Source organism: Hippopotamus amphibius, chromosome 1 (assembly GCF_030028045.1).
Source record: "Hippopotamus amphibius kiboko isolate mHipAmp2 chromosome 1, mHipAmp2.hap2, whole genome shotgun sequence".
Lineage (NCBI taxonomy): Eukaryota > Metazoa > Chordata > Mammalia > Artiodactyla > Hippopotamidae > Hippopotamus > Hippopotamus amphibius.
The window spans coordinates 32563683-32584680 of NC_080186.1; the positions used below are offsets into that span (position 1 = coordinate 32563683).

A 20998-nucleotide genomic window follows, 5' to 3' on the forward strand; every position below is an offset into this window, starting at 1 on the left:
TCTGACGACGGCTAGATAGGGATAGAAGGTGCCTTCCAAGGACGATGAGTGGGCACCTCCATTGCCTCCATCTAGGATGGGCCCTAATGGCCAGAGGGGCCACCTTCACACTCTGGAGACCCCTGCACTTTGACACACTCCCTGGTTAGCCTGGGATTGTTTTTTATGAGTTCTGGATTGGATTCTGTCCAAACTGTGCCCCTAACTAACTGTTGGGGGAGACTTTGGACAGCCCTCTAGGCCTTTGTTTCTTAATTTATAAGGTGGAGAAAGCTGTACTCGTGGATCTCAAAGGTATCTTCCAAGTCAAAGTGTCATAGAATTTTGGACTCTCTGTTGATGGAATCTGAGTCATAATGGCATCAAGCAAAGAAAGAGTGCAGAACACTGAGCCCATCACTTCTCCTCTGAGAGCCATGCAGAGGAAGCTGCCCTCTCTCATTCCTGCTCAACCTCTTCTTCGTCATACTTCTCCCCCTGCCCCAACTCAGCTTTCAGCTCCCTCCCTTCCTCCTGTCCAGCCTCTTGTCCCTATGACTTCCCTGTCTCTTCGCCCTGTGCCTGCCTCGGTCAACAGCTACTCAGACCAAACTAGTCCTCTTTCTACCGCATGCCCAGACTGTCTCCCTCCTCTTACCAGTCTCGCCCCTTCCCACCTCCCTGCCTGGGCCACCTCTACCCTGGCCTGTCCCCCTGCTCCTCCTACCACCTGCCCTCCTCCTCTCCCTCTCCCTTCCATTCGCCGCCCCTTTCGACTTGCTCCCCTCTTCTCCCACACACCTCGCGTGACCCCTGCCCCACCTCCTCAACCTGCTTCTTCCCCCACCTGCATGGGCCTTGGGCCCAGATAAGCCTCCCCCGCTCCTGCTAGGACATCTGCCCCAACCAGCCCTCACCAGGCCTGATGATTCCCGCTCTCCATCATGGGACCTTGTGTCCCTACCAGTGGGGCACCTGGCCCATCCCAGAACTCCCGGGAATGCGGTACGCAGCATCCTGGTGGACATGGGGGACACTGGATGATGACCAGCAGGCATACAACCTGGAAGGGCACCTCCCTCAGGTAAGGGTCTCTTTCCCAAGATGGGGTTCTCCGCAGCAAGATAACCATGTCTTGGTTATCTTGCTGCCTGAGTTTCACATATGTCTCCATTCCCATTCCTTATATCAAATATAAATGGAGATTCTATTATTTTTACATAAGAGACTCCAAAGGTAGTAAAGCTTAGGGAAAACTGCAAGTGGACTCTCAATTCTAACCCATGTGCATCTCAACACTGAGTCATGGACACTGTTACACACACGGAGACACGCCACCCTGCACTAACAGTTCCCGGTCACCAGAACCCTGTATGGAGATCAGCTCAGTAGTTCGAGGCAGCTTTGGCCTGAGGATGGTGTGAATGGAATTCTCCTGAGGCATTCTGTTTTTCAGGCCCTTTTACACAATCCAAAACTTGGTTTGGACCTCTTGGTTTGCTTCTATAACATGTCGATCAGTTGAGGTTCATTTGGCCATAGTTCACAGCATGCTTTTATCATCGGCCTGTGCAAGGGCCCTTTCTTGTTCATTTAGGTCTTCACTTTTATGCCCATTTCTCACTTCTACTCCCCTTATTTAAAAAAAAAACTCTCAAATTATTTTGATGTGTATGTGTGTGTATACTTGCAAAATATGTCGTGTTATTTTGTGAGCTGTACTTTTTTTAAAGATTTTTTTTTATGTGGACCATTTTTTTAAAGTCTTTATTGAATTTGTTACAATATTGCTTCTGTTTTATGTTTTGGTTTTTGGCTGTGAGGCATGTAGGATCTTAGCTCCCCGGCCAGAGGTCGAACCCACGCCCCCTGCATTGGAAGGCAAAGTCCTAACCACTGGACTGCCAGGGAAGTCCCTGTGAGCTGTACTTTTAATTTGCATACATGGTATTATATGTTAGACTTTATTCTGTTTACTGCTTTTTCACCTAGCACTCTGTTTTTAAGATCTGTTTATGTGTGTGTATATCGCCTGTGCTTCTAACTTCTGCACTGTATCCTGCTTAGTGTCTCCTCCATGTTATACTCATCCATTTCCCCAGACAGATGGACACCTAAAGTACCTCTAACTCTCTACCATGGCGGACAATTCCAAAACGACCATCCTTACACATGCTCACTTTTTTCTTTCTTTTCTTTATTGCAATATAGTTGATTTGCAATGTTGTGTTAATCTCTGCTGTACAGCAAAGGGATTCAGTTATACATATATATATATACATTTTTTATATTCTTTTCCATTATGGTTTATCTCAGGATATTGAATATAGTTCCCTGTGCTATACAGTAGGACCTTGTTATTTATCCATTCTATAAATACTAGTTTGCATCTGCTAACCCCAAATTCCCACTCCATCCCTCCCCCACCTCTCCTCCCTCTTGGCAACCATGTCTGTTCTCTATGTTGGTGAGTCTGTTTCTGTTTCATAGCTAAGTTCATTTGTGCCATATTTTAGATTTCACATATAAGTGATATCATATGATATTTGTCTTTCTCTTTCTGACTTACTTCATTTAGTATGATAATCTCTAGGTCCATCCATGTTGCTGCGAATGGCATTACTTCATTCTTTGTATGGCTGAGTACTATTCCATGTTATATATGTACCACATCTTCTTTACCCATTCATCTGTCCATGGACATTTAGGTTGTTTCCATGTCTTGGTTATTGTGAATAGTGTTGCTATGAACATTGGGATCAGGCCCACTTTTGATACCATGTGGGAGTTTGCTGGGATGAGTGCCCAGCACTAGGAGAACTGAGTTAAAAGGTGCTGTATTTTATATTTGGTGGTGTACATATGTCAATGCTACTCTCTCACTTTGTACCAGCTTCCCCTTCCCCACTTCCCCATGTCCTCAAGTCCATTCTCTACCTCTGCATCTTTATTCTTGCCCCGCCACTGGGTTCATCAGTACCATTTTTTTAGATTCCATACATATGCGTTAGCTTACGGTATTTGTTTTTCTCTTTCTGGCTTGCTTCACTCTGTATGACAGACTCTAGGTCCATCCACCTCACTACAAATAACTCAATTTCATTCCTTTAGCTGCTGCATAACACAGGGAGGTCAACTCAAAGATTGGTGATGACCTAGAGGGGTGGGATAGGGAGGGTGGAAGGGAGGCTCAAGAGGGAGGAGATATGGGGTTACATGTGTAACTACAGCTGATTCACTTTGGTGTACAGCGGAAACTGGCACAACAGTGTAAAGCAATTATACTCCAATAAAGATCTGGAAAAAACAAGGTGCTCTAGTCAAACTTCCATTATTCACATATAAGTGTTCTTGTTAGGATGCGACATTGTTTCCTGTATACGTATATCCATAGGGCAAGTTCAGCAAACTCCCTCTGGGCTGTTGATATGCTTGAGACCTAGGAAGTCTCAAGACTTCCTAAGTCTAAGAAATTATCAAACCCACAAGATTTCTTTTGGTTCTGCTGAGGTGAAGACTTTTATAATCAGCCTCTATTTTACAGATGGGTGGCATTTTGAGGCAAGTACACACACACAAATCAAGACTGTGGGCTCTCCACTCCACCAGCACCAGAAAACATTCGCTACTGGGTCAATACCCATTGTGAGGCCTTATTTATAAAGGAGCTGCCTTCCAGACTTCTGCAGCTTCTTTACAATTTGTTCTAATTGTTAGCATTACTAGTCACAGGTGTTACTGTTACATGTCAGTCCGTAATGCCTCCCACTTTCAGAAGCTGTCAGCATCTTTAGTGAGGCCCTTTTCTTTAGGCCTGGTTTCTTTCCTCCTGCATCCCTCATCCCTGCCTGGTTGGCCGGCCAGTCTTGAAGGGCATCTCCTTTTGTCATTGTCCCCTCACAGCACCTGTGTTTTTGACCAGACCACGAAAGATGCAGGACCAGTGGTGGCTGAACTGGAGAAGAATGCAGGGGCCTACTCCCAGAGAGAACACGATTGGACTTTTCCTGGGCAACTTCCTTCCAGGCCCACCATCTCATCTGTTTCCCAGGGATAATCCAGAAGAATCCTCTATGACAGCTAAGGCTTTTCCGCTCTGAGAATCCACCTCCTGCAGGAAGAGGGAGGTTTCCAATGTTTGGATCAAAGCTGCGATTTTCTCAAAAAGCCTTTATCCTGGAATTTACAAGGTAGATGGGTTTGGCAGGCAATGGTATTCTGCCTTCTACACAAGCACGGGTAAATGATTTATAGATAACATTTTTTTATATTTTAAAAATAGACATTACTGAGGTATAATTTACACAAAGTAAAATGCATCCATTTTAAGGGCACAGTTGGATGCATTTTGATAAATACATACACCTATGTAACCACTACCACAATCCAGATATAAAATGTTTCTATCATCTCCCCAATTCCTTTTTGATTCTTTGCTATCAATACCACCCACCCCAGATCCTCAGGGAACATTGGTTGACATTTTTTCCCTATGGGTGATTCTCATGCGGTCTAGAATATCATACCAATATTTACTTGTGTCTGGTTTCTTTCATTCAATGTGCTGTTTTCACCATCCATCTGTGCTGTTGCCTATATCAGTAGTTCATTCTGTTTAGTGCTGAGTGGTATCCCATTACACTAATCTGCCACAAATTACTTTTCCATCATACCTGTTGCTAGATATGACGGTTATCAATTTGTTGCCTCTCAACTCCAGGTCTACCCTTCATCACCTGCTCTGGGATAGCTGGATAGCCCCCTTTATGCGTTTCTTTTTGCAGTGAGAACCATATTAAGCTGTGTCAGTAGATGGTGCTGGTGGGACACTGCAGGAAGGAGAAACTTTTCCTGGATCCAGTGTGCTTCTGTTTGCTTCTCTTCCTCCCAATGCAGCCTGTGACGTCTATGGGAGCATCCATTAATGTTCTGTCCCAGCTGTGTGTCCAGAACATGCCTGTGAGCTCACGGCCCCAGGCCTAGCCCTGTGCCAGCTCTCCAGAGCCTCGCATGGTGGACTCTGTGCACCCTGGGCACCGCCTTGCTGACGAGCAGGCCTCTGACTCCCCTGCGCACCAACCTGCCAGCCTCCACCCACCAGATCCCTGGAAAGCTGTTTCCAGTGACCCTTCCCACATGGGCACACGTGTCCTAAGCCTTCACCGCTCAACCTGCAAGTAGCTTCCTGACTCAGACTCTCCCAGGGTGCTTCCTGCCAACCTCCACCACCAGTACCCCAGAGGGATGTTTCCTACCAGCCTGGAGGCTATGGACTGGGCCTGGCCTGTGGTCCCAGCACACCTCATATCACATTACACGTTTTTCAACAAGGTTTGAGTCCAGTCCCAGCATGATGGAGAGGTCCCCTTCCAATTTGTTCTTTCCTTGGACAATCCATCAGCTCTAGAATATTCTGTAGATTTCTCTTTATACCTTCTGTACTAGCAGAGTTAATAATTTCTAACATTAAAATTTCCTTGTTCACATTACTGTGTGGTTTCTATATTTCGATTGACCCCTGACAGATACATTAGACAATTGTATTGTTTCCAATATGGGGCTATTAGGTATAAAGCTGCCAGGGGCATTTTTGTCCTCCGGTGGACATAGCCTTTCATTTTTCCTGATAAATAGCTAGAAGTGGAATTGCTGGGTCTTGGGGTAAGTGTATGAGAAATTTTTAAGAAAATGCCAAATTATTTTCCTAAGTGATTATACCATATTATATTTCCATCAAATTGGCAATTTGTATATCTTCTTTTGTGACATAGCTGTTTAAATCTTTTGCCCATTTTTACTTCGTCTTATTAAGTTGTCATCTTATGAGTCATAATAGTATCTTTAAAGAGAAGAAATTTTACTTTTGATGAAATCCAATTTATCTTTTTATTTTTATTTTAGGATTAGTGCTTTTTATGTTCTAAGAAATCTCTGCCTACCATAAAGTTGTGAAGTTTTTTCCTATATATTCTTATAGGAGTTTTATAATTTTAACTTTTTATGTTTATGTGATCCATTTTGAGTTAATTTTTGTGTATAATTTGTATAATGTGGAGTAAGGGTCGAGGTTTATATTTTTCCACTCAAATATCCAGTTGTTGCGGCACCACTTGTTGAAAAGATTATTGAATGACTTTGGCACCTTTGTCAAACGTTAATTATTTCTGCAGTGTTCTCTTCCATTGATCTATCCTTATGCCAGTTCCATTGGTTAATTTATAGTCAGTCTTGCCATCAAGTAGCGTAAGTCTTCCAACTAAGTTTTGCCTTTTCACAATTGCTTTAGCTATTCGAGGTCCTTTGCATTTCCAAATAAATTTTAGTATCAACATGTCCATTTCTTTAAAAAGTCTGCTGGAATTTTTACTGAAAGTGCATTGATTCTGTAGGTAAATTTGGGAAGAACTGACATCTTAGCGATATTGTGCCTTTCAATCCATGAACAGGGTACAACTAACTCTCCATATGTTTAGGTCTTTAATTTCGGTCACACTGCATCTCTGTGCCCTTCCTTCTGGTATCACATCTCCCTTTGACCACAGCTGGAAAGTCTTCCATGTTTAAAGACCCAGATCATTAGATTGGGCCCACCCACATAATACAGGATAATCAACCTGTCTCAAAGTCCTTAATTTAGTCATATCTGCAGAGTCCCTTTTGCTATGTAAACTAACACAGTCACAGGTTCTGGGCATTAAGATGTGGGCAGTTTCAGGGGGTTCATTATTCTGTCTGCCACACTTCACCACAAATAATGCAATGATGAATATCCCCTTTACATGTCCTTTTAATGGACCTATATACAAATTTATAGGTCATAGGGTCTGCATATAATTAGACCAGGTAATGTCAGCTTGCTCTTCAAAATGGCTACACCAGTTATACTTCCATGTCCTTGTCATTACTTGGCATTATCCAGTTTTCTAATTTTTGCCAGTCAACTATTATTGGTAGAAAGTAATATCTCATTATTGCTTTAATTTGCATTTCTCTGATTATAGTGATTCTGAGGCTATTTTCATATGCTTGTTAACTTTTGGAGTTTGCCTGTTAATTTCTTTTGCCATTTTTCCATTGATGTTACTTTTTATTGTTGATTTGCAGAACTTCCTTGTATATTCTAGCTATTAATCCCTTGCCATTTTTTGGCATCGTAAATTACCATTCTGTAATCTATTTGTTAACTTCCGTCCATGATGCCAATCATTAAATAGAAATCTTAACTTCTAATGTAACCACATTACACAGTTTTTAACGTATGATTTGTGCTTTTGAATATTAAAAGTTCTTCCTTGCCCTTAGTTCACAAAAACTATTTCTTGTACATTTTTATTTTATTAACTTTACATTTTACCTTTCAATTTTGGGTCTATTAAACTATCTAGGGCTTATCTTTGTATCTTGGTTTAGGTGAGTGTATGGTCAAGGCCACTCATGAAGGCTGTTGTCTTGCTCTCTGTATGTTCCCCTGCTTGACCAGGGCCTGCTTCACTCACATGACTATCCAATCCTCTTAATTATAGGGCTTAATCAGTAACTGCCTACGTGCTTGCCTCCTGCCCCAGACACTGGTTTCCTTGGTAACTGATGAGCCAACCTGACGTCAATTCCCCCTATAAATGGTACCCTCCCTCTTCCCTGAGTATCAAAGGTTCCTGCCGTGGCTGCCTGCCTGCCTGCCTGCCTGCCTGCCTGCCTGCCTGCCTGCCTGCCTGCCTGCCTGCCAGCCAGCCAGCCAGCCATAGTTGGGTGTCGCTCCAGGACTTTTTCTTCAGACGTGTAAGATCCTATCTGATAAACTGTTGATGTCTCTGTCACTGTCTCCAGGCTCTTTCTTCCATCTCAAGGCTGAGCAATTACAAAGCATGCAGGCCTGCAGGGTGTAGCCCAACAATTGGTGAGACAGTCCAGAGGCTGAGGAAACTCCTGTGCCAGGATGTCAGGAAATAAGGATGGGGAATGGAACACTGTGGGGGTAATTCTGAGATGGCCGTCCACTCAGACGGGCCCTGTGGGGCCCTGCGACAGCTGACCACGAGAGATGTCTTTCTCTTCCATTATATTGATGGTATTTTGTTAACCTCAGTGTCTCTTTCCAGTTTAAAAGTAGCAGCCCTGAGCTCATGACATATCTGACTGCATAGGAATGGCTGGTAAATACAGACAGAAACACAAGGACCTGGATTATCTACAAAATACAAGCATACCCCTGACACCACCCCTAAACGGCTACAGACACAGGCTTTAGGGACATTAACTCAGGAACAGCCTTGTGAATTGGACGTGGCTAGTTACTCAGAAGGGTTTGTTTGGGGCCTGTGGCAGTGGCAACATAATAAGAATACCCTTGGACTTCTGGTCCTAGCTATGGAAGGGGGCAGAGCAACCACACAGTGTGAGGGAACAGCTATGTTCAGTCGACAATGTGTTACAACAAGTGGAAGACATTATAGAAAGCCTACCCAAGTCTTTGAGCAATGCAAAAAAACCTATGCAGGTCTAGAACAGCTGTGTGTGACATCGATGATGAAAAAAGATCCCAGTTTACTGGTCATAAAGTTCAGGAATGGACAGATAAAAATGATACACACTAGCATTTCCACCTGCCTTACAACCCCACTGCTGCCAGGCTAACTGACTACTTAAAACAACAATTGAGATGGGAACCTCACTCCAAACACGTGGACTAGGAGGCTAACTCAAGTCCTGTGAACTATAACTGAACATCCCAGGGGCAATCATTCCAGTGCCTAAGCCATATTAACCCAGAGGTAACTAGTCAACATGGACTGAATTCAACTGCTGACCAGCGAAGGACCGAAGGACAATTGCCAACTGTCAGTCAGGACATTAACTCACTTTTGCTCTTAGTATCTACCCCCAGGGAAACATATTATAAAATGGCCCTGGGACTGGCAGGTTTGCCACCCTGTGGGGGAATAGGATGAGAAAGAGACGTACAGATTTCACCTGTCTTCTCCCCAGCCCCACCTAAGACCACTAAGGTAATTAACCCAGGCCCCCTATTGGAGAAAGACACCATCATATTAACCCTGTGGTCTGTTGTTATACCACCTCTCCAGTATTCGGCACTGGCTTTGGGGACAGAGGGTGGACAGGTGATGTGGTATTGCAGGCCAGGACAAAAACCACAGGCAGCGGTGGTATTAGCTCAGAGTGCTGTTATGCTTTCGCTTTGTGTAATGGTCGTGATCTCCCCTGTCCTGTGCCTACTAAATATCTCACACTTTGTCCCTAGCCTGAGTGGAGGGAATCTCTTCACAGACTGGGTGACAAGAGTGGCTTCACTGCAAAATGAGTCTGATTGCTAGGTCTGCAGTGATCTTCCATGGAAGACCAACCCAGTTAATGGGACCATGTAGGGACAACTGAAGACTCTCGCCTTCCTCCTGCCCTGCCTTTCAAGTGCCTGGCTCCAAAATCACCCACCTCTTGTCGAATCCCATCCCCCCTTTTTTAAGGAACGAAATTGGATCATTTGCAAAGATGTGGATGGACCTAGCGACTGTCATACGGAGTGAAGTAAATCAGAAAGAGGAAAACAAATATTGTATATTAACACATATATGTGGAATCTAGAAAAATGGTACAGATGATCTTATCTGCAAAGCAGAAATAGAGACAGACATAGAGAACAAACGTATGGATACCAAGGGAGAAGGGGTGGTGGTGGGATGAATTGGGAGACTGAAATTGACATATATACTCTGTTGATACTATGTATAAAATAGATAACTAATAAGAGCCTACTGTATAGCTCAGGGAACTCTACTTAGTGCTCTGCAGTGACCTAAATAGGAAGGAAATCCAAAAAACGGGATATATGTATACATACAGCTGATTCATTTTGCTGTACAGCAGAAACCAACACAACATTGCAAAGCAACTACATTCCAATAAAAATTAAGAAAACTAAAGAAAGTTGCCCACCTCTTGGAGAATCCCCACCCCCCTACTTTTTTTTTTTTGGCCATGCGATGTGCCATGTGTCATGCAGGATCATAGTTCCCTGACCAGGGATCAAACCTGTGCCCCCTGCAGTGGAAGCACAGAGTCTTAACCTCTGGACTGTCAGGGAAGTCCCGCAAATCCCTATTTTAATGTAGAGAGTATCCCCTGATACTCTCTAGCTGCTGCTGTCTGTATTGCATTTGTGGTATTTGGTTGCAGTGCATCTCTACGTACCTGACCCCAGAGATACCATGGAAGAGGAGTGGACCAAGATTGTAAGGGGCATGCAGGGTATATAGGGGTGGAGTGTATGGTCAGGCCACCCAAGATGGCTGTTCTCTTACTCTCTCTACATCCTCTGCTTGACCAGGGCCTGCTTCACTCACATGACTATCCAATCTTCTTAATTATAGGACTTAATCAGTAACTGCCTACATACTTGCCTCCTGCCCCAGCCACAGGTTTCCCTGGTAACTGATGAGCCAACCTGACATCAATTCCCCTGTAAATGGTAGCCACCTCCTCCCAAGTAATGAAGATTGTGGCCATGTCCTGCCTGTCATATACCATGGGGTGTCACTCCAAACTTTTTGCTTTGGACATGTAAGATCCCCTAATAAGCCATTGATGACTCTGGCACTGTCTCCAGGCTCTTCTTCCCTCTGGAGGCTAGGCAACTACAAGACCTGCAAGTCTGTGGGGTGCAGCCCAATATTAGGGATTTTTTTTTTTGTTCAGATAGTGAACCAGTTTTTCTAATACATATTTTAAACAATCCACTTTTCCCCATTGTTTTAAGGTGCCCCTCTTCTCATATATTAATTTCCCAGATATACACATGCCAATCTTTGAGTTTTCTCTTCCTTAGAAGTTGACCTAACCATTCATAGACTTATTGCACATAAGTTGTAGAGTAAGTTTAGTTAACTTACCAACTGAGATTTTTAGACTATGTTGAATTTACAGGTTAACTTGGAGAGTTAGTATCTTTATATTAAACTTCCTTATCCAAGAACAGGGAATATCTCTTCATTTATTCAGATCATCAACTCTTAGAATTTGAAAATTTTCTCCATAGAGGTCTTATATATTCTTTTTTTATTTTTTTATTTTTTATTTTTTATTTTTATTTTTATTTTTTTGGGGCGGGTACACCAGGTTCAATCATCTGTTTTTATACACATATCCCCGAGGTCTTATATATTCTTAAGTAATCATTATTTAATAATTTAAATTGCTATTGTGGATAATCTCATGTTTATTGGTTATAGCTGTTATAGAAAAATGCAACTGGTTTTTGTAGAGTGATCTTGTATCCAGCAACGTTGCTGAATGCTCTTATGAGTGCTAACAATTGTTTTTCTTAATTAGACAGTAATCTAATTGTAAATGATAACTCTATCTCTTATTCAATCCTTTGCTTTTTTTTTTTTTTCCTTTGTCTTTATGGCTTTGTACAGGATTCCCAAAACTATGTTAAACTGTAGCAATGATAATGGGCCTCCTTGCATTGATTTTTTTTTCCCCTAAATATGATATGCCCAGGTATAAGCTTGTTATTTATCCTAATTGGTGTTCTCTGAGCTTCCTAGATCTGTGGCTTGGTGTCACTAATTTTGGAAAATTCTTGGCCATTATAAATTTCAAGTATGTCTGCCCCATTTTTTCTTCTTCTGGTATTCCCAATATGTACATGGTACACCTTTTTAGAAATTCCCAAGAGTTCTTGGATGTTCCAGTCTGGTATTCCACTACCCCTCTCCTTTTTTTTTCAGTAGGGGAAGTTTCTATTAACCTGTCTTCAAGCTCACTAGTTCTTTACTTGACCATGTCCCATTTAATGGTAAGACTATCAAGAACATTCTTCATTTCTGCTAGTTTTTTTATTTTTCCCATGTTTTTTGTTTTTTGAGTTTTCCTCTCTATACTGGCATTACTCATCTGTTCTTCCATGTTGTCTTTTTCATTAGAGCCCTTAACATATTAACAATCGCTATTAACAATGGCTATTTTAAATTCCCTGCCTGATAACTCCCTATTGTGTATAATACCTGATTCTGGTTCTGCAGCTTTTTCTTTTCAGTCTGGGTTTTTTCTTGCCTTAGTATGTCTAATATTTTGTTGAAAGCTGAACATCAGGTATTGGGTAACGGGATATATTGGGTAACAGGAACTGAGGTAAATAGGCCTTAATGTGTGATTTTATGTTAGTCTGGCTAGGAGCTGGGCTGTATTTAGTGTAACTACAGGTGTCATAGATTTCAAATTCCTCTGGTGACCTTATTTTTATCTCCCCTCTTGATTTGGGGCTTCTCTCAGAGGCTTTTTGCAGTTGTTTCAGCTGTAAGCTACTAGATCCCTGTTCATATGAGGATAAGTTGTGGGGTAGAGGAAGCATTCCATAATATGATTGCATCTCATTCTTTTAATGGGTCTATTTCCCTGTGTTGTGACTTTCACAAGTGTTTCTTAGCTTTTCTTTTCCCCTTAGGTGAGACAGAAATCTAGAAGGCCCTGGAGAAGGGAAAATGCCTTTCTCCAGGGGTGGGGCAGACCCTGGGTAAGCGTCTTCCCTGGAGAGCAGGCCTTTGGCATGGAGGAGGCTCTGGATGTTTTTCAGAACTTTTCTCATCCTCTCTCCCTGATAAAACCACTAGATCTTTCTCAGATCTTTACTGTGCATGCTTAGAGAAAAAGCCCATAAAAATATACACCCGTCCCAGCCTCCAGTTGTTTACCATTCTCAAACTAGTCCACACCCAGCCTCCAGCAATCTGTTAAAATTAACATTAACATTTAAGTGTTCCCATCAGCTTTTGGCTCCAGTGGGTTCTCCTGGTAAGCATTTACTAGCTCTAATCCTCTATATGCACTTATCTCTCCAGATTTCAAGGTAGCAGTCTGCCTTGCAACATCATTTCTCTAACAGGTCCAAGAAACATCATTGATTCTCCTTGTGTTGATCTTAAAGAGAATATGTTAAATGTTTTCATTAACATATTTACTACAGGTTTTTTGGTATACGTCTCTTATCAAATCATGAAAGTTACCTTCTATTTGCCAATAGTTTTATTACAAATAGGATTAAACCTTATAAAATGCTTTTTTTGCATTAGGATAATTATTTTTCTCCTTTAGTCTACTGATGTGGTGAATTACAGTGAATTTTTCTAATGAACCATCCTTGACTTCTCGGATAAACACCAGTTGATCATGATGTATCATTTTTTTAAATAAAATTATTTATTTATTTATTGGCTGCATTAGGTCTTCATTGCTGCGCGTGGGCTTTCCCTAGTTGCAGCAAGCAGGGGCTACTCTTTGTTGTGGTACATGGGCTTCTCATCACGGTGGCTTCTCTTGTTGCAGAGCATGGGCTCTAGGCGTGTGGGCTTCAGTAGTTGTGGCATGTGGACTCAATAGTTGTGGCTCACGGGCTCTAGAGCACAGGCTCAGTAGTTGTGGCACACAGGCTTAGTTGCTCCGCCATATGTGGTATCTTCCACGACTAGAGCTCGAACCCATGTCCCCTGCATTGTCCAGCCGATTCTGAAACACTGCACCACCAGGGAAGTCCCGATGTATCATTTTCCAATACACTATTGGATGTCATAGTTTGTATTTAGGATTTTTGGATCTACTTGATTCTATTTCTATTTTCTTAGTATATACTCTAGATTTTAGAATGGATACTTAAGGAAGACTGAAGTTATTCAATGTCTTTAGCCTTCAAGAACAATCCAAGGACCAGTTTATGTGCTACCATTCTCCAGTATTTTAGTTCATGGCTATATTTTTTAATTTTAAAAAGTAAGCATTATTATAGTTTTATAATGTGTATGTTTATTTACTAATATTATTTCTTTGCTCACATTTTCCTTACATCTCAGCCCTTCCATCATTTCCTTTCTAACAGCAAGCATAGTCAATGTTCTGTGCCAGGCACTATACTGAGCACTTTAGATATATTACCTCAACTGGATCCCCCAATAACACCATGAGGTATGTGCTATATTCCTTCTGTTTGAAGAACATCCTTTAGAATTTCTATGGATCTCAGTTTTTGTTGTCTGTCCCTCTCGTTTTTTTTTTTTAACTGGCTACAAGCACAAAAGTTCTTAATCTCATGAGAGTGTATGAAATGTCTCAGAGAGCAGAAGTGGGAAAGAAAGACAGAACCCTAGGGAGCACCAGAGCTTAGATATAGGTCTCATGAGCCTTCCATTAAGAGGTGGTGTCCACTGGAACAGCAAGGCCAAAGGCCAGGGCCAACGCAGTGGAGGTGATGCTGAAGGGCTCTCGGGATGGCAGATGTCAGCCTTTCCCCCGGCAAGCATGTGCTATGACATTGCTATACTTCATCCATCTTCTGTACCTCCAGACCCAGTCCTAGGAGGACAATGGCACTGCCCAAAAGTGACTCCTTGAGGCAAGGAGGGGAAGGGTTGTTGACTGGAGGTCAATAGATATGCTTACTGCTTGTATCAGTTGTGGCTGAAATAAGCAAGAGTGCCCCAGCCACATGCCTGAGCAGACCTACTGGACCCAAGAGCTCAGAAAGCAGCAGTGGGTCCAAAGCAGTGGCCTTAGCTCCATCTTACCTTTCCCTCTATTTGATTCTGGGCATCCTTTGTGGAATCTGTGGGAATAAAAGGCTTTGAGGGCCTATAAGCAGGGATTCTGGGAGACAGAGCCAGGAAGCTGCCGGGGACAGTCAGTTTCCATGGCCCCATGACATCACTGTGGCAACAGAGTTCCCAAACAGGAGTCAAAGGCCCAGGTCAGATCTTTCAGGCCTTTTTCTGAAATGAGCTTCTCTCTCCTGCCTCTCAGCCAAGCCATCTTCCTCTTCCTTGTTTCAGTAATCTGGAACCCTGTTTTCTCTCTCCTAGAATTAAGAACCGTCTTCAGAAAGCAACACATGAAACAATTTTCAAAATGATTTTAATCATTTTTTGCTGCCCAAATACTGTACATGCAGAAGCCATGTGAAGAATTTTCTCCTCAAGGGAATTGGCAAGAATGTTGTAAGAAACAGCCGGCAGTCCTTCCCAGCCATCCACCTGCCACCTGGGAGCCACAGCGAGTTTGGAAAGATGCTGCACATAGGAAGTGTATAGAGCACAGATATAAAAGGCTAATTGCTTCTTATCTAAACAGTGTGCTTGTTAGTCTCTATCTGCTCTCTCTCTTTGCAGGATGCATTTGGAAATTCTAAAAAAGGGGTTCCTGCCTCCTGTGAATTTACATTCTAAAGGAGTGGATGGAACAATCAGGCCAACTTCTCGTAAGAAAGCAGCAGCCACTCTGCCTGCTGAGAAGGTGTCTGGTAAAAGACATTCTGAAGAAGAGTGATTTTTTTTTTTTTTCAAGAAGCAAAATGCTTTGAAGGGAAATAAGTTCCTTCTCACCTCCTGTCAGAGAGCATCTCCTTTTAAAATCCTCCCACTGATCTTGTTCTAGAAGCAGAAATGAGGACCAACCCAGCCTCATCTGCTGGTGGGATACTGACCTACACAGGATGCAGCTGAGGTTGTGACATCACATCAGCACCTTGGAAATTGTCCATTGCAGACAACCCTTAGTTATCTCATTACATAAGAAGAGAACAACAAACCATGAAGAGGTGGAAGCAGAGTCTGTTAGGATTCCCAGAGTTCTTGTCGGAAGCAGCATCTGGGCGTGGATGGGTGAGGACCTGCACCCAGCTTGGGCACCCAGGGCTGGAAGGAACCAGCCTGTGGAACCAGGTACCAGGTGCACCAGGCTCACAACCCTCATCAACTCCAGATCAGACTTTTAAAACCTGGAGGGAGCCATGGAGTAACTAGCAAATGCTCTGGTTTTGCAGATGAGGAAGCTGAGGCCCAGAAAAGTGAGGAGTCTTGCACAAGGTCACAGTTTCTCTGTAGATAACAGCCTTTGATTCTCTGTAGCCAGCTGTCCAGGCCAGTGACCACTGGGGTGGATGCTCTGTTGCCTTTGGAATTCCCAGGGCCCATTTCTCTTTGCCAAGCTCTCTGGAACCCAGTCGGAAGGACCCTTCCTGGCATCAATGTGAGCTCCCTGGGAGGTCAAAGGCTCCTGTCCTCACTGGCCAAGTTTCCAGCCAGAACCGGGAAGGTTTTCCCAGAGAGCAACATGCATGCTTTTCGATGAGCATCCTCCCCAAGCCAGTCTGGGGCCCTGGGAGAATACAAGTGTCCCTCACAGGCACAGCCTTGCTGGGCCCACAAAAGCCCGAGCTCAGGGTTGGGGGAGGGGAAGTTGCTTTGCTACATGGAAAGATTAAGCCCTTTGTCAGAGAACAAGGTCCCACCATCGGGCATGCCGACACCTGAGCCGCACGTGTGCAGCTCAGCTGGCACAGCTGCTGCCCAAGGAGGCCAAGTTGCTCTCTTTGGCATCACTGACATCGTTCCAAGATGCTCAGGCACTCTTTCAAAATAACACTTTCCCAGCCAGACCAGGCTGATCCAGCCCCCATTAGGCCTCACTGGAGCGGGTGGGGCTCCCTTGCCCTTCAGTCATGATTGTTTTGTTTTGCCCCAATCTCTTCTGACCTGAGTGAAAAGCAGACATGAGGGAGAAGGCAGGGGATGAGTCCACATTCCTAGCTCCTCCCTGATCATTCAGTGAACGGTAATCCGGTACAGGAAGCAGCATTTTAAAGAACCTCTTTTTGTGTCAGGATACTGGAGAAGAAAACTCCAGGGAGAGGAAGAGAAAGGGAGCCGTCAGCAGAGCAGCAGGCCTCTTCTTTTCCCTCTCCTTGCAGCCACTGCAGAAACCCCGCTGGACCACCTCCTGGTCCTGAAGGACATACCACCTCTCTCCACCATCAAGCAAAGGCAGCAATTTCTTGCACGGGGTTTGCACAGTGCAGGAAGCAATTAAAGAAGTGGAAGAGCAGCCTTCCCAAAGCTCTGCTGCTTTCTGGGCCGAAGAAGATGGGGAATCGGAGGTATCAGGAGCTCTGGAGCCCTGGCGGGGGAGAAGCACGGCATCTCCTGGGCAGCAGGACGTGGAGCAGGAACCCTGGTTGTGTGCCAGGGCTCCTGGTAACGCAGTCTAAGATTGTGCTACATTGCATTTCCAAAGAAGTACCCTTCGAGGGCTCTAGTGTCTTTAAAAGGGGCGGGAGGCTTCTGCTCTCCTCAAGGTTGGCAGTAAAGAAGAGCTCAGGCATGCTTGCCCTGATGGGGGTCAGGCCCCTGGGAGAACCAGTGATCCCACGGGTGGTAAGCTAGAGGGGCACCTTCTCTCTAGGCTCCCCGAAATGCTGGCAGTGCCTGGGCTTGCTGCATACTGAGAGCCTCCTGAGGGCTCCTTTCCTAGGAGTGCTGGGTTGGGGGAGAGACTGGGTGGGGAGTAGTCTGAGAGATGGTTTGACAAAGGGGATGTGCTCTTTCAGGGAAGAACCAAGACTTGGCCCCATTTGCTGGAGCCTGATTCATACCAAAGGCCCATCACAGACCTCTCTTTAGGGAAGGAGTCTATGAAGGAAGCAGGACAGATGGAACAGAGCAGAAACATGGAGACAGGTGCTCTGAATCCTCTGTCCTGGTTTCCTGCCCACAGCCCAGCATTACTGCGGGGCCGCCGCAGGGTCTCTGCCACATCTTCCGCGAATCCTGCCTGAGCAGAGGAAGACGGAATGACAAAGAGCCCACCCTGTCATCAGCCCCAGGGGCCCCTTACCCCTCACCCAGTGGGTAACGAAGGGGCAGGTGGAGCCACAACACTGCATCTAACAGTGTCTGGGGGATCGTGTTCCTTCCCTCCTCACCATGCCCTCCTCATGGGACAGATGCTCCCCTTTCCGGGGAAGGCCAGCAGTCACACATGTGCCCCCTCCTCTCCTGGGACAGGCTAGCTCCAGAGCAGCTTCTCAGACAAGCCCCTGCACCCAGGAGGCCAAGAGACAGACCCTGAAATTCAGCCATTCACCGGGATGCACGCAGGGAGCCTCACTTGACTTCACCCTCATGGAGGAAATTCCAGGTGGGGATTAGTAACTTAATTTGGTACAAAGGGTGAAGAATAATTCCCCGGGGTCAACTTGTATGGGGAATGACTTCCCATTATCGGGATGGAACAGTGGCGCGGTCCCCAGCAGCTGGGGGTCATAGGCAGGTCGGCCCACGTCGCCAGCACGTCAGGCCCCACCTCTGGCTAGAACTTGCCCTGTGCCAGCCACCCGCCCCCCCGAGGCAAGGAGCCCACGGCCTTCAACTCCCTAGCAGCAGCCTCTGCTGGTGCTCCCCGCCTCCTGTCCTCCTGGGCCTCTAGAGGAGTGAGGGTGACAGCCCTCACTGATACCCCCCGTTCCCCGGGGGTAGCCGCACGGTCCATGTATCCCTGTTTGGTGCCACATCAGCAAATGCCTACAATGTCCTGTGGTCACTAATAATCCCACCACTCCAAACGTATCAGGGATTTTCACAGCGTTCTGAGGCTGACCACTCTACATCACCCGCAGCACATAAAAATGCTCTTTTGCAAGCGTGTTTCCTCCCCCTCCCCACCCGAGGACCTAAGAGCCCAGAGCCCTTTGCCTTATTTTAGAAACATGAGAAATGCGTGCATTACCCAGTCCTGACCCTAGGAGAGAATTTCTGCAGAAAGAGAAAACTCAACTATCTGTCTCCTCTCTCTCTCCACACAAACGGTTCCCGCCCATGACAATCCAGGAACGGAGGCCCCAGCAGGAGTCAGGAGCCCAGGAGCTTACTGTGTTCTTACTGCCCTCATCCACTTTTTGTCTGTGGGCAGGACCCATGGGGGCCTGGCTTCTCCCCCTAGTTTTCTTGGGAGGGAGGTGGCCAGGCCCTGGCTTCAGCCTAAAGGACAAGGAGAGCCCTTGGTGGAGATGGCTGTGTCTCAGAGAGCCTCTGCCTCCACCTCCCCGCCTCAGAACCCACCTCCATGCCCACCTGGCTTTGGCTATGAATGGAGTCCAAGCACCTCTCCACCGCTCCCCACCACGCACATGGGGTGGAGGCAGTGCAGCTCTCAGGCATGATGTCTGGGGAAGAGGCAGAGGAGGGGCCTGCTCCAGACCTTGACCCTCCTGCTACTCCTCTCCTCCTCACCAGACGTGGGCCCGAGGGCTGCTGTGTTCATCTCCTGGGCAACCTCTTGCCTTTCAAGCTAGACCCAAGGAGGGAGAGGGACAGATCTGGGCACACCCAAGCCAGACCTAAGGATTCCCAGTAGACATCTCACAAGGTCCAGTCCAGGCCCTGGTGCCCACCCCAAGGGCCCAGCTGTCCAGTCAAGTCAGGGTTTGAGTAGCTTTGGGAAGCTCCAACTAGACAAGGGTGGAAAGAAAGCAGAGGCAGGTGCGGTGTCTAGAGCAGGTCAGGCCACTCACCAGAGGGCAGCGGCAGAGTGCAGGAGGCAGAGAGGCCAAGAGGGGTGAGTATTGCTTATACAGAGCTGGTGACTGTGATGGTCTAGAGTCTACAGCTAAGCTGTCCGTGCAACCAGGAGGCTGGGGCCTCAGTGAGTCTGAGGTCCCAGACACGGACCCTGGTCTGGAAATGAGGAAAAAAAAAAAAAAAAAAGAGCCCCCCAATAATCAACTTCATGCAGCTCATCCCCAAAGGTCAGACAGGATTCTCAGAGCAAGTCAGTCCCAGCGCTCCTCATGCCTGCCAGCAGCCCCGCCCTCAGCACATCCTCAACGAGCCTAGAGGGGCACAGGGCCACCCTCAGGGCCTGGGAAGGACACAGGTGTCACAAGGGGCTGCCCGCTTTGGCAGGTAACGTCCCCTCTGAGGCTGACCTCTTGCATGTCAAGACCATCCAGTCCACACCACCTGGGGTCCACCGGGAGAGCTCCTTTGGCATGTCAGAGGCGAGGAAGCTTGGAGGGAGGCAGGAGGTGAACAATGCTAAGGGAGGCACTGGCATTTCCCTCCAAGGTACCTGGCCTGCAACCCTGGGAACTGACACCTCCTCAGATCTCACTTGTAGGAGGGGAGAAAGCAATCTCTAAGCCCTCAGCTCCCCAGTACCTTTCGCTTTCCCGGGGCCCTGGCCAGGATGAGACGCTACGTGCCGCGGATGCACTTGGTGGGAAGAGCAGAGTGCTTGGTGGAGAGGAGGGGTGTCAGGGTTCCCAGAGGGGCCGTGGTGTGGCCAGCTGCAGTGGATGCTACATTCCTTAAAAAAGAGCAGCAGTACTGGGAGAGGCAGAGGTGGAACAAAGGACAAGACAGAAAACTAAGCAGGGACCACCAAGCACATACACAGCTGGGGACACACAGGCTCTGCCCTGAGCCTAGGACCGGGTGGAATGGACCAATGACCACATCCCCCACTTCCACCCCTGGACTCAGGGGGAGTCCTGTCCACACAACTTTCCTTGGGGTTTCTTTACAACAAGACACAGAGAGACATGGATTTCAGCCCATATAGTCACCAAGACTGACTACACCCAGACAAACGAACGGATCTAACATGGTCACACAGAGACACACACACACGCGCGCGCGCACTAGAGTCTCCACTGCCAGCTGGGACAGGCCCAGGAGGCAACAGGCATGCAGCAGGGCAAGGGGTCCAGAAAGACGTGGAGACTATGTACAGGGGAGCAGCAGGGGGCAGCAGCACCCCTTCCCACACTGCATCCCGGCCTCTCCCTGAGGTCCTTAGGAGCACGAGGGGCTGGTGGCACTCTCCAGGGAGGACTGGGACAGGCGCCTGGTGAGGGAGCCGAGCGTAGAGTCTGCCACTGAGGACGTGGGGAAGAGTTTGTACCAGCCGGTGGCCGCGGCACTCAGCTCCAGCTCATCCAGCAGGATCTGGGCCATGCCCAGGAAGCACTTGCGGTCCATGCGGCCGTAGTCTCCCCAGACGATCACCTGCCAGTGGGGAGGAAGACGGCGAGCTGAGCCGCGTCTCCAACGCCAGGGCTGGGCCGTGGGCCCAGGAATTGTGGAGACGCTTTTCCAGGGCACAGATGGGACAGAGAGAGGCAGAACTCAGACTGATTTCAGACGACAATTTACTGAGCACGTAAGGTGCGCCAGGCTCGACC

The 20998-nt window shown here is 46.4% G+C and overlaps 1 protein-coding gene across 7 annotated transcripts in view; it reads right to left on the reverse strand.

Annotated features, from left to right (window-relative positions):
* RIMS3 (regulating synaptic membrane exocytosis 3) overlaps positions 1–20998 on the reverse strand; it is a 54942-nt gene that overhangs the window by 1362 nt on the left and 32582 nt on the right. The window contains exon 8 of one of the 7 annotated variants that reach the window (XM_057706955.1): positions 20719–20822. The exons of 5 other annotated variants lie outside the window; for them this stretch is intronic. In XM_057706955.1, coding sequence (XP_057562938.1) covers positions 20719–20822 — 104 coding nt within the window. Of the gene's footprint in view, positions 1–14889; positions 20823–20998 lie in introns of those variants that run through there. One more of the 7 variants, XM_057706954.1, reaches the window with a different exon arrangement.